The 13,629-nt window shown below is 40.2% G+C and overlaps 1 protein-coding gene across 8 annotated transcripts in view; it reads right to left on the bottom strand.

Annotated features, from left to right (window-relative positions):
* Eml5 (EMAP like 5) overlaps window positions 1–13,241 on the bottom strand; it is a 114,225-nt gene extending 100,984 nt beyond the window's left edge. For all 8 annotated transcript variants that reach the window (XM_021201910.2, XM_021201909.2, XM_029540726.1 and 5 more), the window contains exons 1-2: window positions 12,614–13,241; window positions 1,218–1,377 (exon numbers count right to left, since the gene is read on the bottom strand). In XM_021201910.2, coding sequence (XP_021057569.1) covers window positions 1,218–1,377; window positions 12,614–12,810 — 357 coding nt within the window. In that variant the 5' untranslated portion in view covers window positions 12,811–13,241. The remainder of the gene's footprint in view (window positions 1–1,217; window positions 1,378–12,613) is intronic.
* Between the last annotated feature and the right edge of the window lie 388 nt (window positions 13,242–13,629).

Genomic DNA, 13,629 nt, shown 5'->3' on the forward strand with positions numbered 1-13,629 from the left:
AGCAAGCCAGTAAGTAACATCCCTCCATGGTCTCTGCATCAGCTCCTGCTTCCTGACCTGCTTGAGTTCCAGTCCTGACTTCCTTGGTGATGAACAGCAGTATGGAAGTGTAAGCGGAATAAACCCTTTCCTCCCCAACTTGCTTCTTGGTCATAATGTTTTGTCCAGGAATAGAAAACCTGACTAAGACAATCCCTTACCAAAAAGTCACAGGAATCTATGCTACCCAAACCTCAGAATAATGTAAGGTACCTACTGAGTATCATTTTCTTTAGGATACAACCCAGTCTACAGTCTATTTTGATAGAATCTACATTTACAACAATTATAAAAAGCAGGTAAATAAATTCTTCTGAAAATTAAAATGATTTTAAAATCTAACTTAAACACAAAATATTTAACAATAACAAATTAACCACACCACTTTTAAAATATGTCCAAGTCATAGCTTCTATTTGAAACTATAGAAACTATAGAACTATAAAAAAATGTCTTGTTAGAAAATAATTTGGAAAGTGATTAGCCAGTGGGATGATAACAAAGATCACTGTTTTGGTCTCTGATTTTTGTATTGATTTGTCTTATTTTCAATAAAAAATATAACTATAAAAGAAAAACTTTAAAGTTAACTGAAAGTTAAAATATATACAACTCTTCTTAGAGAAACTTAATTTTCCAAGGTGTCTTCCATATTCCCTACCTAAATAATTTACCTGGAAAAACAGTTACAGATAAAACTTTCTGTAACAATTAGGTAATAGTCAGAGAATGAGAATTTCTTTGGCTTTTGGAATAATTTGACCAAGAAAGTTCTGGGTAACAACGAAATCAACAACCTTGTTGTTTTATTTTTGTTAGCTATGTTGTCCACCCATCTCACTTATACTTCAACATATCTAAATAAACAAGTACTTTTTATCAGTTGTTTTTCAATTTTATATTATAAATTTATAATCATTTCATTTTTAAATATTTTTAAAAATTTTTTATTACATGTGAATTGACATGTATGTTTGTGTGAGGGTGTCAGATCCCTGGAACTGGAGTTAAAGAAAGTAGTGAGCTATAATCTGGGTACTGGGAATTGAACCCAGGTCCTCTAGAAGAGCAGCCACTGCTCTCAACTCTAGAGCCATCTCTCCAGACTCTTACAATGATTTCTCATAGCAAGCATTTTAAAATCAAAATTGATACAAAGGAAGAAAATTATCAAATACCTGTCCATCCAAGTCAAATGCTAAACAAGCTATACCATGTGTATGAACATCCTTCAGAACCGACACAGTCTGGACAGTGTAAGAATCCCAAACACAGATGTAAGGCTCTTTCCCAACTTGTCCTGTTGCTACCAACACTCGCTCAGGATGCAGTGCAAGACTAAAAATTAAAGAAATAGGTAAATAGTAAGACTTGAAAATTGATTATAAATTTTTAAAGCATTTACTATAGATATTTCTACTTACAAATATCAACATTAGACTTACCTTAAATAATTTGTATTTAGAAGAAATTTCTATAAAATTATTGTTAAGAATTAATAATATACTAAAAGGTTAATGACAAACTAATTATAGACTTCATAAACTCCATGTGATATAGTGTGCATAAACTTCTCAAGAAAAGAGATCTTACAAAAGATCAACAGAACTACAGCAACAAATTTTTAGCAACTTAGCTATCACATGCTATTTTCCCACTTGGTATTTATGTTGCAAGCCTTCTTTTCTATCATACCATTCCTTTTATTAACTAATATTGGAGTAAATCTAAAGCCTGGGAAGATGGCTCTATGGTTAAGCATGTTCCATGAGAACACGAAGACTGGAGATCATACTCCTGGAACCCACGAGATACCATGTGGACATGGCAGACCACCTGTAACTCAAACCTCGGAGGGCAGAGGATCCCCAAAGCAAGCTGGTTAACAAGAATAGGCATATCAAAGAGCTCTGCATGTGACCGAGAGACCTCGCCTCACTGAATAAGGCATTAGGTTGGTCAAGGATAATTCCCAGCATCAATCTTGGGCTCCCATGTGCATTCATACCCACAGTCACATGTACCTCACACAAGTACCCACAAGCATGCATATACAAACACACATATACAATATATACACATAGATGAAAATGAAAAATTTAGCTAAATCTTAATGTCTAAGGTAGTATTTGGTAGCACTTATACTGTAACAGTAATTAATTATAAAACTCACTAAAAAAAACAGCAATGTCATATGAAATTTGTAGAAAGTGGTCAATGGGGTTCTAAAAGTAAGACAAAAAAAACTATCATTTAGTAACACATACATCCACAAAAGGCAGGAAACAAAAATGAAATTCTACTTGATAAAAGTGTATACCAGAGAGCTTAAAATATCAGATTTGCCTTTAAATAAAAAGACTGCATTTCTGTACACTAGCAGAGAATACCTGAAAAAAATCCAAATTATAGTAGCATCAAAAAGAGCAAATATAATAATGCACCCCAACTACAAGTCATTTTTAAAGGTCTAAACAGAGGGTAGAATACATCAATTCTAGGCCTGAAAGAATGTAATATTCTTAAGATGGTAATGCTCTCAAGTGGTAATCCATGTCAAAGGGCCAGGCATAATTAAATAAAAATATAGAAAATTCGATCCTGCACATATTATTTGTGAGGCTGTAAAATTATACAGTCAGTTTAAAAACAGTTTAGCAGAGTTACTATAGGATACGACAATTCTATTTCTAGATACATTCCTAAAAGGAATAAAAACATATGTCCATACAAGATCTCTACACAAGCGTTCATGCCAAAATTATTCATAACAGTAGAAAGTGACAGCTCAAATGTTCATCAACTGAAAGGAGAAAAAAGAAAGTGCATGTTGCAACAGAGATGAACTCTGAAATGTAACACAACACGGATGAAAACATATATATATATATATATATATATATATATATATATATATATATAGGGCCACATACTCTGAGGAGTCATTTACATGAAATGTCTGGAATAGGCAACTCTCATGTGGCTGGCTTTTCTTGGTGAAACATAACACACAAATATGTATTCACCCCCAAAAGGAAACCTACAACAGACCAAAGTAAATATCATGCCAGTGTTTAACCTAGTGAACCAAAGTTTTTATTGGGGTCACTAATAGTAGTATGGATGATAAGTCATATGGAACAAGGATGCCTCAAAAGCAACTGTACCACTGAGAAGCCCACCCCAACACCAGTGACTACTCACAAAGGCTGCATGCAACCTTGGAGCTCTCTACACAGCTGGCAGCAGCTGAGAATCTCCCTTCGGCTTAGCTAGAGTCCTCTGTCAATCTTTTACTCCTTTTTATGCTCTTACAAAGGGCCTTCGAGAGTTTCTGTTCTCCCAGACTTAAAGTCATTTGTTTACCTCCCAAGTCTCATGAGCCTTCCCTTCCCTTGGAGAAGGAATTTTCAATTCTGAAGAAAATGCTATACAACGAAGAACCATGCCATGACTAGAGACAACATTTAACAGCACTCCTTTCCATCCTCCATCAGCATCAATAGGTTCTCCAAAAAAGCTTGTGACTTCTCCTGTCATGAATTTTGGCCATGTCTACAGTATGAACTCCCTTCTATAAAGCAGGCCTTAAAGCCAATCAAGAGAGTGGTTAGTTACCTCCATACATAGGATGTGATTTGAGTAAGAATAGTCCCCATGGACTCATAGATTTAAATGTTTGGTTACCAGTTAAGTGTCAGAATTAGTGGAAGAACTAGGAGGTATAGACTTGTTGGAGTAGGTGTGGCCTTTGTTAAAGGAAATGTGTCATTGGAGATGAGTTTGAGGTTTCAGAAGCCCAAGCCAGGCTCAGAGGCTCTTGCCCTTCCTGCAGCATGTAGATCCAGATGTAGAACTCTCAGCTGTTTCTCTAGGACTATGTCTATGTGCCACCACACTCTCCAGCATGATGACAATGGACTAAATCTCTGAAACTGTAAGCAAGCCCCAATTAAATGCTTTCCTTTATAAGAGTTGCTGTGGTGGGGTTGGGGAATTTAGCTCAGTGGTAGAGCGCTTGCCTAGCAAGCACAAGGCCCTGAGTTTAGTCCTCAGCTCTGGGAAAAAAAAAAAAAAAAGACAAAACAACAAAAAGACCAAAACAAAAAGAGTTGCTGTGGTCATGGTGTCTCTTCACAGTAATAAAACACTAACTAACACACATAGTTTTGCCACTATTGCACCAGTGAACACATCTTGTCTGGAAAGTCAGTGTTGTAGTAAACAGGGTCTAGCACTATGCAACAATGTAAAAGAGCTCCCCTTTTGCCACATCTATACCAGCATTTGTTGTTCTTTTTTTTTTTTTTATTTAATCTTTGTCATTCTGAAATAAGATGGAATCTTAAAGTAATTTTTAAAAATCATTTTATTTTTTAAATTATAATGTAAATAAATCATTTTCCTCCCTTTCCTTTCCTTCAATCAACTCCTCCTATGCACCTCCTTGTATGACAGAATATTTGATCACACTGTGAACCCCAAGATTGTGTTATTTACTGAAAAAAAAAACTGTTTCTAGTTGTAGCACACGCCTTTAATCCTAAACAATGAAGGTGAAGTTAGTTTGTAGAATGAAGCACCCATGTTTGTAAGTGATGTCCAACTGAGTGGCAGAAAAGTCCTGCTAATGAAAGAAGTCTCCCATATTGTGTTGAGCCCTGAGGCTATCCAGTCATGGTGGACTTCAACCTTAATTAGTAGAGTTTTCCCACAGGGAGTAGGGCATGCAATAGACTGTATGTGGAGATGAGACAGAGGACAACTTTGTAGAGTCTGTTCTCTACTTCTACTTCTGCTTGGCTTCTAGGGACCAAACTCAGGTCATCAGGCTTCTATGGCAAGCATCTCTACCTGACAAGCCATCTCATTGGCCCCAGAGTAATCTTAGAACAACATAAATCTAACCTTACCATCCACGTTGTTAAACCTCTCCAACAGCTTCCCATTCATCTAGAAAAAAATCCTACCTGGATGGAGTCCCTCGGGATGTTCTTAAGTCTCAACAATTTACCCTCTTGTCCACTTCAGCCACATAGTCCTTTCTGTCCCATGAAAAGGTCAAGATAATTGTGCTTTTTAAGTTTCTATCTAGAATGATCTCCAAAATCTTTGCCTCACTCATCCTTTAGGTGATATTTTAGATTGCAAGATTGTGAGTCAATATTTTTCTGTGGCCTTCAGCTTTCTAAAAGTATTTCTAATTTAAAATAGCAATAAAACTCTAAGAGAAAATCTAGAATATCTTTCACAATCCCTATTATGTTGATTTCAAACTTCTATATAGCCTTTTAAAAACATAGCTATCAAAACTAGCTTTTGTAAAGGCTTTGCTTCTCAATCTAGCCCCCAGGTGCCAGATAAGATTTCTACTATGAGGGCTCATGTTTTATGCATTAAATACATTGCCCATTAGCTAACAATCAGCAAAGTCTCACTCAAACAAATGTGAACTCTGGTGTTAGTCAGCACCTATGTTATAAGACTTACACTAGACTTATTCTTTCCACTCTAGATTGGAATTATACCCTGGTCCTTGATGAAGCATACTGCCTATAGATGATAACCACTGAAGTGGTTAGACCTGGTTGATAGTTAAGTTAAACACTATGAGAAGCATACTTAGTAAAAACTACCTGTGCTATTATCATCCCCATCCATGCAGTGAAATGAGTATGAAACACAACCTAGGCGCAGTATCTAGTATTGTTGATCCTGATAAAGAATTCCAAAGGACACAAAGAAATAGATTCAATATAATGGAAAGGAGAAGGAACGAGTGCCTTCTGTAGTTGGAAGTGAGGATGGTACACAATTTCCAGGTAACTTTTCCATCTCTCCTTGCTCCTTGCCTGTTCTCCCTCTTGCTCATTCTCCCCTTCCTTCTGCTGGTCTTCTTCCTCTCCACTCTACCTGCTTCCTGCCTGTCCTAAAGTAAGCAGCTTCCTCTGCCACTTACACTGCACCATGATATTCTCCCTTGCCTCAGGCCCAAAGCAAAACAAACAAACAAAAAGACCATCTAACCTTCAACTGTAATCTCTGCAAACAATAAGCAAAAATAGAGATTTCCTTCTTTGAAATTCCATTCTCAGGTACTGTCTCACAACTATGGGAAGCTGACTCATTGTGTAAGACATAAGAATCTTATTTCCAGTGAGTTCCAGGATGGTTTCAAGAAAAAAAGGAAGGAAGGGAGGGAGGAAGAAAGGAAAAGAAAAGAATCTGTATTTCTCCTAAGTTTTTAGGTAATGTTCCTATTGCTGATCTGAAGACCATACTGTGAGTTGTAAGAATCTAGGGCTGCCAGCTACATGCCATTGTTTGGTTCTTTGTTTTAAATAAATCTTGACGAGTGCTAGTTTTTTGTATTAATAACAGCCCATTTTGACTTCTTCCTGGACCTCCTTCTCCTTATCATTTGACCATAGTGGTCTCCAGGGCAGGTCTTATAATTGTAATGTAATTACCACAAGGCAGCTAATACCTTGACTAGTGGGAAGCAGGCTTGGTCATATCTGATGTGCCCATAACCTCACTTTCCCTTCTGCTCCTCTGGCCACATTTTTGTTGCTTCATTCTTCATCTCCCCTGCATTTGAATATTGCAACACAACAGAAAACCATGTTCAGATCCATTCTCTGTCTATACCTGCTACCTTGGTGACTTCATTGAGATTCATGGCTTTATTGCTTAAATGGTAACACCCGATTCTACTAGCCATACCAGACTGCTTCCATGAGTTACAGACACACATGTCAAGCTATCTAATTTATAACCCTACTTACTTGTCTATGAGGTTTCTCCACTGAACTCTTCTAACACAGGGCTTCTGATTTTTCCATTCCTCCTCAATCACAAAATGTTTCTCACAATCTTTCCCAACTCAATAGCTGCTAACTCTAATTCTCCAAATGTTCTCATCAAAATTTCTATGATCATTATTGTCTTCCTTTTCTCTTATAATTTGCATATGATTCATTAGTCAACCATGCTGCTCCCATCTTTAAAATAAACCCAGAATGTTGCCTTTCCCATTGCTTTCCCTGTTGCTCCTCCCAGCATCTCATGACTGGTCCAAGCCAGCAACACTCCTGGAATGAAACACAACAGACCCCCAAGTGCGTTCCCTGCTTCCCTACTACCTCTCTTCTCCACGATATTCTGAATATAGAAGCCACTGTGAGTTTGTTATTCTCTAAGCCAATAACTTCATTAAATAGTTGTCTTAGTTGTGTTCTATTGCTGTGAAGAGACACCATAACCATGGTAACTCTTATAAAAGAAAGCATTTAATTGGAGTTTGTTTACAGTTTCAAATAGTTTAGTCCATTCTCAGCAGGGCAAGAAGCATGGCAGCATACAGGCAGACATGGTGCTGGAGTGAAGGGAAATGAAACTGAAGATAAAATTTGAGGCCTAATTTATGTAACTTATATCAAATAGTCCAAAGAAAAAGTTGTTTGTGTTGTTAAAACATTCCTGGGGCTGACTGGCCATATATGGTAACGAAATGTTCCCCTGACCTAGATAAGCGTCCGCCCCTCAGGTCTCTTGACATCCTGTCTTGCACGTACTACTCTGCTGATGTGTAATCGTTTTCTGCTGATGTTTAAATAAGCCAATTGTGTGAAACCGCATCAATTCCTCCTAGCCCCCGACCCTCTCTCTATAAAAACCCCTAGCTTTCAAGCCTCGTGGTCGATTCCTCTGTCTCCTGAGTGAGATATGTATCGGCCCGGAGCTCTGTTATTAAACTACCTTGTGTTTTTACATCAAGATGGTCTATTCATGGTTTTTGGGTGCTGACATCTCGAGACTGGAGTGGGGAGGGCTCTCCACGGAGGTCTTTCAGAGAAGGAGCTAAGAGTTCGACAACTACACCCAAAGGCAGCAGGAAGAAATAGACACTGGGCCTGGCTTAAGTTTTGAAACCTCGAAGCCCACCCCAAGTTACACACTTCCTTCAACAAGGCCACACTTACTCCTACAAGACCACACCTCCTATTCCTTCACAAGTGATACCACTCCCTGATGACTAAGCATTCAAATTAATGAGCCTATAGGGGTTGTGCTTATTCAAACAACCACAACTGTTAAAACAACTTCCAGTCTTAGAGAGCAGGTGAAAACTCTCAGCAAGGTCCCATATAATCTGCTCATCTCATCTTTACCTCACTGAACCCATGTTCAGAATACTCCAGCCACAACAATTCTCTTACTGTTCCTCAAATCTATTAGGACATCTACTTCAGAGCTTCCATAGGGAAGAGTCCCTCTGCATAGTCTGTCCCTTACTCAGACTCCCACACAATGTAGTTCTTGACCTCTCAGTCTCTAGAATACCATCATAACAGTGAGGTCTCCTTTCTGCCCTATCACAGCACCTACCTAAAATGGTATAGTCCTGTTTCTTTCTCCTTAGCTACACACACACACACACACACACACACACACACACACACACACACACCAAATAAAATACTACTAGCCATAAAGAGGATGTGGTAGTTTGAACAAAAATGGCCCCTGCAGGTTCATAAGGGTTGGTACTACTAAGAGGTGCGGCCTTATTGGAGGAAGTGTGTCACTAGGGGGTGGGCTTTGAAGTCTCAGAAGCTCAAATTAGGCCTAGTGGCTGCCAGGCCTTTTCCTGTTGCCTGCAGACCCAGATGTAGAACTCTCAGCTTCCTCTGCAGCCCCATGTCTGCCTACATGTGGCCATGCTTTTTGCCATAACAATAATGGACTAAACCTTTGAACTATAAGCCAGCCCCAATGAAATGCCTTCCTTTATAAAAGGTGGCAAGGTCATGGTGTCTCTTCACAGCAATAAAACCCTAAGACAGAATACAAAATTCTATCATTTTGATAACATGGATGGAACTTGAGATCAACTGTTAAGTGAAATAAAACAACTACAGATCGTACTTATATGGAGTTGACTTTTTTCATACAATTTTGCGAGTAGACTGGTTGTTACAAGAGACTGGGAAAAACATGGCAGATGGGAAGGATGGAAAAAAGATGATCAGTCAGTCCTAAGTTATGGTTAGGACTAAGAAATCCGGTACGCTACTGCACAGTAGGGTGGCTACAGTTAATGAAAATAACTCTGTATTTCATAAAACTAGAAGTTTATTTTTTTAAAAAAATGATAAAGGTTTAAGGCCAGAAACATTTTTACATAGACTTAAACATCAATATATACACATATCAAAATTTGTACACTTTTTAGTTTTATGTATCAACTTTCAAATTTTTTGGAGAAGTATTTAAAAAGGTGGGCATGAACAGATGTGTCAAGTGGTGACAAAAAAAAAAAAATCAAAAAGATGTGAGCTGACACCTTGCCCTGGATTTGGCAATGTGTAAGTCATTGGTGACCCTGAGAGAAATGGCTACAGCAAAACAGAACCAAAGGTAAATAAATGTTAGAGGGGTTGGTGAAGGCAGTAAAACAACCTTCGGATATTCTGTTATAACACAGAGCATGACACATGAGAGGACTGTTTCCCAGAACACTGAAGCTGAGTCTTTTAAGGAAAAAAGGGAGAAATAAGTCTTTTGAAGGAATAGATGGAATTAATTTTAAAACATTTCAAGTTCTAGATCTGACAATTGAGCCAACCAGAGGCTAATATGAAAACATACCAAATTAATTATATCCCATCCATGACCCTTCCTGGTATATATGATTTGAGAACTTTTGATAATATCCACTACTTTGCAAAATAAATGTTGGTAGGCAATAAATAGCAAGAAAAACATAATTTAAATGCTACCAGATCCTTTGGGGAAACCAGCTAGCAAATGTTTCAAAATACAAGCCAGACCACTGATAAGCCTCTTACCCTAAATATAGAACGTGCAATATAGTATAATAGTCTAAAAGTGTTGCAAACACCTACTAGAGAAATTGAAACACACACACACACACACACACACACACACACACACACACGGGAGAGCACACAAGGAAAACATCCTGTATTATTTTGGCATTGAAGTTCACTTCTAAGTATAAACAAGTTATTGGAATAATTAGCAGTAAAAGAATAATGCCTAGAGAAGTGTAGTGCACATAGACAAGGGCAAAAGAAGGCAGACAAATATAAGGCTGCAATAAAATGTGGTATCATACAGAACCACCTTGAACCATTCTTGGTGACAGTAAGAGTATAGAAGCAGCAAACAAATAACAGACGATTCAAACTTTAAAGCCAACATAGCACTTACAGTTTTAAAACCAAATGACAATTGCCAGTTCACTTTAGAACAGTCTCAGCCTAAAGTTATATTTTGCCAACAAATCACAAGGGGATTTTAAGTAGATATAGAAGTAAAACTCATGAAAATATTTTCATTAAGGCTAATTAAATCATAACATGGCTTTCTACCATCTGTTACATGTATGAATGCTGTATCTTCTGCTGTGGAATAATAAGAAGTTATTGGAGTGGTTTATAGCTTACAGGTTAAGCACTGAATTGAAAAAAAAAAACAGGTTTTAATATTAAAATATGACTATTTTATTTCACAAGAATAATTTGTCATTATTATCTGAAATACAATTTCCAAAGTACTTTCATTTCTCAACTATATTCTTAGTATTGTATCACATTTGTGCCACAATCTTTAATACACTGTACGGTTTAGATTTTACTGCCCATGATAACTTTTCAGATCTTTTTAAATTGCCATAAATTATATAATAATGTATCGTTTGCATCAAATCATAGACATGTAGAGTATGTTTGCAATTTGAAGTGTTCTGAGATGCATGTATGGGTTGCACAACTTTTGCAGAAGACAAAAGTACAACCTTCCTTATAGTTTACTCAAAGAAAATATAAAAACCACAGTCAGTGTAGCTCAGTGAGCCAGCGCTTAACCATTTGTGAGGCCCATGAGTTCAATCTGCAGTATGACCAAAAAAAAAAAAAAAAAAAAAAAAGTCAAGCAGTGTGCTATATAACACAGCCTCTAACTACTGCTAGGAGAATGAAGGCATAGCTTCATTTTCCCCTCAAATAAACCCATCAAGTTTTGGAAAACTTCCCTACATACAGGGTCTTGCACTCCTGATTACACCTTCCATATCCTTCACACCCTCACCACTTACTTAATTTAACCTGGTAATATCTGGTGAGAGTCTCAAAAGCTATTCATGTAGTTTTGTAAAGCTAGAGGCCCAATCCATAGAGAAGGACAGAAGTGGCAGGACAGAGGGAAAATAAGAGAAAATGAGATAACTCTCTTCTTGGGGAGAATAATAAGATGGGCAATTACTATTAACTTCTGTTCAAATTAGTGATTTTGGACTTTCACTGGGTCTCAGGCCTTGACTACCACCACAACAGAAAATTCCTAAATTGAGAAAAAACAGCTTGCCAGATTCCTTTCCAAAACCTGGAATCTGGAAACCTTCACTGCAGTGTCTAATGAACAAGTGAATGATAATTAGCCCCCACCAAGCCTTCCCGTCTCTGCAATCTTCTATTGTTAACTTTTACTTTGCTCCATCCCAGCTGATTTTTCCCTTGCCTGAGGTCCCCTTCCCCCATATATATATATACAGAGAGCTAAAATAACAACCTTGTGGAGTTTCAGCACCAGAGCATCTTGCTTACACTGCATCAAACCACTATAGCGATTTTGATATGCCTAATTCGAAACATCCATGAAGAAATAAATATGCCTGTTCACAGATCCCGGGTCAAGAACACAGAAGCAACAACATGAACACACTTGCAAATTTTTCTGTAATACATAAGCGTTGATAGAAGGCAGAAATGTTCTTGAGGCAATAATCAATTCAAACGCTCCTAACCTTAACATTAAAGTTCGACTGAAATGTTGAAAATTACCCTCTATATATGTACAGCTTACCAAACATCGCGGTCAACGTTAAGATTCAGATCAATAGAGAGCTAGATACAGTCACCCTGTGATTGAAATTACTAATAGGAAAGTAAACGTAAGGTTACTTTGATGAAAATAAACAGAATTGGAAATCAGTGGGAGGGGGGCGTTATTTATCACAAAAGACATATCCTCCAAGTGCCTTCCAGCGTGCGAATTTTAACCTCCAGTGAATTGCCTTCAGAGTAACACCTGAGTTTCTTTGCTATCTGCGGATAATTGCCGATAGTGAAATCTGAATAACTACGGCCAAGAGTTGAGTACTGCAGAGCTTGGGTTGGTCTTCTGTTAAGTATTTATTTCCTTTCCCTAGCTAAATAAGATTTCCTTTTAACAAGAAACCAATCACGGAGTCTAAACTCCTGATGTTGATGGAACGGAAAAGGTCACAAATCCATTCAAGCGAAGGCCTGCGGAGCATCCGTAGGCTCGCTCCCCTAGAATAGGACGCTGCGGATAGCGGAGTGGTAAGTGGGTGGGCTCCGAACCAGATAGATGCACATCGCTTTCCTGGGTGATGCTCCTTGGCGTGAACGGTCACGACTTCCAGAAGGACAGGCAGCTGCAAACTCCGAGAGCGCTCGGCAGGGGTGACAGCGGTCCCCCTCCCACCTCCCTCACCCCCGCCACCGCGTCCCGGAGCCCGTACCTGATGATGTCGTCGCTGTGGCCGCGGTAGAACTTCTGCCGATGCTCCCGCGGGCTATACACCACGCCGACCCCCGCCACGAAGTACACGATCTCCTTGGCCGCCGTGTAGTAGAGGTTGTTGCGGCACTGGTGGCCCCGGTAGCCGTACACCCACTCGAGCCGCAGGTGGCAGCTCGGGGCGCTCCGAGCCGCCATGTCGGTGCGCCCACCCGTCGCTGCGGCTCGGGCCCGCGGTCGCCGCCGGGGCTGGGTGACGAAAGCTCTCCCGCAGGCGGCCCGGACGCTCCTCTAAGCCGAGCCCGGCAGGTGCATCTCGCTTGCGTGGCCGCCGCCGCCGCTTCAGCCCACGGGCGGGAGGAAAAGCCTCGCCTCACCGAACATGCTGAGGGCCGCGAGCGCCACCGGCTGTCCGGGAGCTCGCCGTGTTCCCTCAACCCAGTGCCTTAGGCTGGGAGACAACCAAGCGAAGAGGGGGGACGGGGACGCGCCTCCAGCCCGCTTCTTCTCCGCCGGCCCCGCGCACCGGACTCCCCGCCCCGGGTCACCTGCGGCGCTCCAGTCTAGCCGCTACCTCGCCTCCTCAGCCCCGGCGGAGCCGCGCCGCGCGCTCCCGAGCCCAGCTGAGTGGCGGGAGGGGCGGAGACGCGCGGCCCCGCCCCTCCCTGCGCTAGCCCCGCCTCTCAGGTGGCCCCGCCCCTCCCGGAGCGTCCCTGCTCACCACCAGCCTGTGGTTAACCACCCCCACCCCCACCCCCACCCCATCCCCATCCCCATCCCCATCCCCCCGCAGTCCTCCCTTCCCACCCCTCTCGAAACCTGGATCACCCCACCCAGATTTGGATTCCTGCTGCTGGGTTTGCTTGCTCAGGAATCTCTGGGGAATCCCGCATGCCCTTAGACCTCAGCTATTTCTTACGCCTATGAATTAACACCAGAATGTTCACTTCATTCTTTAATCGCCTCCTCCATACCATATATATATATACATATATATATATATATATATATATATAT

The sequence above is a fragment of the Mus pahari genome, chromosome 7, assembly GCF_900095145.1.
Source record: "Mus pahari chromosome 7, PAHARI_EIJ_v1.1, whole genome shotgun sequence".
In the NCBI taxonomy this organism is placed as follows: Eukaryota; Metazoa; Chordata; class Mammalia; order Rodentia; family Muridae; genus Mus; species Mus pahari.